Source organism: Cetorhinus maximus, chromosome 24, assembly GCF_964194155.1.
Source record: "Cetorhinus maximus chromosome 24, sCetMax3.hap1.1, whole genome shotgun sequence".
Lineage (NCBI taxonomy): Eukaryota > Metazoa > Chordata > Chondrichthyes > Lamniformes > Cetorhinidae > Cetorhinus > Cetorhinus maximus.
The window spans coordinates 13,733,509-13,736,904 of NC_135902.1; the positions used below are offsets into that span (position 1 = coordinate 13,733,509).

At 43.3% G+C, this 3,396-nt stretch overlaps 1 protein-coding gene across 1 annotated transcript; it reads right to left on the reverse strand.

Annotated features, from left to right (window-relative positions):
• Positions 1–476: 476 nt before the first annotated feature.
• LOC144667649 (histone H2B 1.1-like) lies at positions 477–2,473 on the reverse strand. The gene is made up of 2 exons (XM_078529124.1): positions 2,437–2,473; positions 477–844 (listed from the first exon to the last, which is right to left on the reverse strand). The coding sequence occupies exons 1-2, from the start codon at positions 2,471–2,473 to the stop codon at positions 477–479; spliced, it is 405 nt and encodes a 134-aa protein (XP_078385250.1).
• Positions 2,474–3,396: the final 923 nt, after the last annotated feature.

A 3,396-nucleotide genomic window follows, 5' to 3' on the forward strand; every position in this document is an offset into this window, starting at 1 on the left:
CTTGAATAACATTACCACATTGGCTGTCCTCCAGTCCTCTGCCATCTCTCCTGTGGCCAGAGAGGTATTGAAAATTATTGCCAGTGCCCCTGCTATTTCCTCCCTTGCCTCACTCAACAGCCTGGGATATATTTCATCCGGGCCTGGAGATTTATCTACTTTTAAGCCTACCAGACCACTTAGAACCTCCTCCCTTTCTATGCTATGGAGATCAGGGAATCCAATGTTCAGTCACTGGTCTGATGTTGGGAGCCCAGCTATTGCCAATTTTGAGGAGAGGCCGATTGGCTGAGGTAGATTGGAAAAATGATTTTAAAATTATGTTAGATAACCAATGGCAAACATTTAATGAAATAATCCATAACTCTCAATGAATATACATTCCCTTGTGGGATAAAACTCCACTGGAAAAGTGGTACAGCCATGGTTAATTAGAAAAGTTAAGGATAATTTAAAAGATGAGGTTGACAACGTTGCTAAAAATAATCATTAGAATGATTGACCTGAACGAAGTTGGTGTATTTGGTGACCGCTTTGGTGCCTTTGGAGATGGCGTGTTTGGCCAATTCCCCTGGCAGCATGAGGTGGACAGCGCTCTGGATCTCCCTGGCCAAGATGGTGTGGCGCTTGTCATAGTGAATGTGGTGCGAGGCCTCGGGGCTGATGCACTCGAAAGTGTCGAGAACAAAGGAATTCATGACACTCATGGCCTCGGACGAGTTTCTGACGGAAGGGTGGACCTGGGTCAGCACCCTGTACATGTAAGCGGAATAGCTCTGCTGGCGAGATTTCCTCCGCTTCTTGGGCGGCTTCTTGGTGACTTTCGTCAGCGACTGTAACAAGCCTATGGATTGGGAAGGGTTGACAAATCAGCAAAGGATGAGCAAGGAAGTGATAAAGTGGGAGAAAATGGAATGAGAGGGAATTAGCAAGAAATATAAAACTAGAGTTTTTACAAGCATGTAAAAAATGATTAGCAAAAGTAAAAATGGTTCCCTCAAAGACAGGAGAAACTATGATGTAGAATAAAGATATGGCAGGGACATTAAACAAATATTAGTGTCTGTTCATAGGAGAAGGCTTAAAGAATATATCAGAAATTATGGGGAACCAAGCATCTAATTAGAGTTAGAACTTAAAGAAATTAATATTATCTAGTATAAGTACTGGAAAAATGAATGGAGCTGAAAGACGAATTCTCAGAACCGATGGCTGATGTCCTAGGGTTTTAAAAGCGGTTGCTGCAGGGTTAATGGACGCATTGGTTTTGATCTTCCAGAATTGCCTAGATTCTCAAACGGCCACTGTGGATTGGAAGGTAGCAAATGTAAACCTGCTATTCAAGAATGGCGGGAGAGAGAAAGCAGGGAGCTATAGGCCAGTATAGCTGACATCAGTTGTTGGGAAAATGTGAGAATCTATTTTAAGGACGTGGTATCAGGGCAACTTGTTAATTCATAAAATAGTTAGACAGTCAACACAGTTTTATGAAAGTGAAATTGCGCTTGACAAATCTATTCGAAATTTTTAAGGATGGACCTAGCAAGGTAGATAAGGGAGAACTAGTGGATGTAGTATATTGGGAAGACATTCAATAAGTTGTCACACAATAGGTATTTCACAAGATTAGGATTCGTGGAAATGGGGTGATATTTTATTCGCAAGGTATTATGTTAGCATAGATTGAGGATTGGATAACAAGCAGAAATCAGAGAGTAAGAATAAGCAGGTCATTTTGTGGATGGCAAGGTGTAATTAGAGCAGTGCCTAGGGATCAGTGTTTGGTCCTCAGCTATTTATAATCTATATCAATGACTTGGATGAGGATGCAGAGAATAATATATCCAACTTTGCTGACCACAAAGCTTGGTAGGAGGATAAGCTGTGAGATGGACTTAAAGAAGCTACAAAGGGATATAGACCAGAAATCTGTTGCCCCTATTCAGTTTGGTCTATATGGGACTGAAGACCCACAGCAATATGTTGGACTCTTAACTGCCCTCTCAGTGGCCTAGCAAGCTAGTTGTATCAAATTAATATGAATCATCTGGTCAGAATAAAACTGGAGGGACCACCCCATATCAAACAAGGCATGGGGTATGACAAAGGCATACCAGCCCAGTCAATTCTGTAAGATGCTGCACAGTAATATCTGTCAACTTGTGACAAAATTGGGCGAACTGTCTCACAAACTAGTCAAACAACAGCTTGACAGTCAGAATCACAGAATCAAAGATTTGAGACAACTTGTCAGACTCCTCATTGAGTACACCCTGGCCCCACTGGAAGAACAGGCTTACCAAAGGTGGCAGCACAGTTGCATACAGTCAGAAGGGAGTGACACTGGGAGTCCTCACTATTGACTTTGAACTCCATAAAGTTTCATGGCATCAGGTCAGACATGGACAAGGAAACCTCCTGCTGATTGCCACCTACAGCCCTCCCTCAACTGATCAATTGATGCTCCCTCCATGTTGAACACTGCTTGGAAGAAGCACTGAGGATAGCAAGGGCACAGAACATATCCTGGTTGAGGAATTCAATGCCCATCTTCAAGAGTGACTCACTACAGGTTGAGCTGGCCAAGGTATCAAGAATGACTAAAGGCACTGGATACAGAAAAGGCAATGGGGTCTGACAACAGCCCGGCCGTGGTACTGAAGACTTGTGCTCAAGAATTAGCTGTGCCTATAGCCAAGCTGCTACAGTACGGCTACAACATTGCAACCTACCCAAACAAGTGGAAATCTTTCCACGTATGTCCTGTCCATGCAAAGCAGAAAAAATCAACCCAGCCAATTACTGCCCCATCAGACTACTCTCAATCATCAGCAAAGTGATGGAAGGTGTCATCAACAGTGAATGTATTCATTCACAGGATGTGAGCGCCACTGGCTAGGCCAGCATTTATTGTCCATCCCTAATTACCCTCAAGAAGGTAGTGAGGGGATGTAGGTACATCCACAGTGCTGTTAGGGAGGGAGTTACAGGATTTTGCCCTAGCAAGTGAAGGAACAGTGATATATTTCCAAGTCAGGGTTCTGTGTGGTTTGGAGGGGAACTTCCAGGTGGCGGTGTTCCCATGTCATCTGCTGCTCTTGTCCTTCTAGGTGGCAGAGGTAACAGGTTTTGAAGGCACTGTCGAAGGAGCCTTGGTGAGTTGGTATGACTTACACAGCAATAACCTGCTCACTGATGCTCAATTTGGATTCTGCTAGAGTAATTCAGCTCCAGACCTCATTACAGACTTGATATAAGCATAGACAAAAGAATTGATTCTCAGGAGTGAAGTGAAAGTGATTGCTGAAGCAATCTGTGTCCATATGCAGCAATAACATTTATTCTTGGACTGATTTGTGGCAAGAAACATTTGCACCACTCAAGTGCCAGGCAATG

Coding starts and splice junctions, on each gene's coding strand:
- LOC144667649 (XM_078529124.1), bottom strand. CDS start 2,473: ATGGAGGGAGCATCAATTGATCAGTTGAGGGAGGGCT. Junction 845..2,436: donor TGATCAGTTGAGGGAGGGCT/GTAGGTGGCAAT, acceptor CCCAATCCATAG/GCTTGTTACAGTCGCTGACG.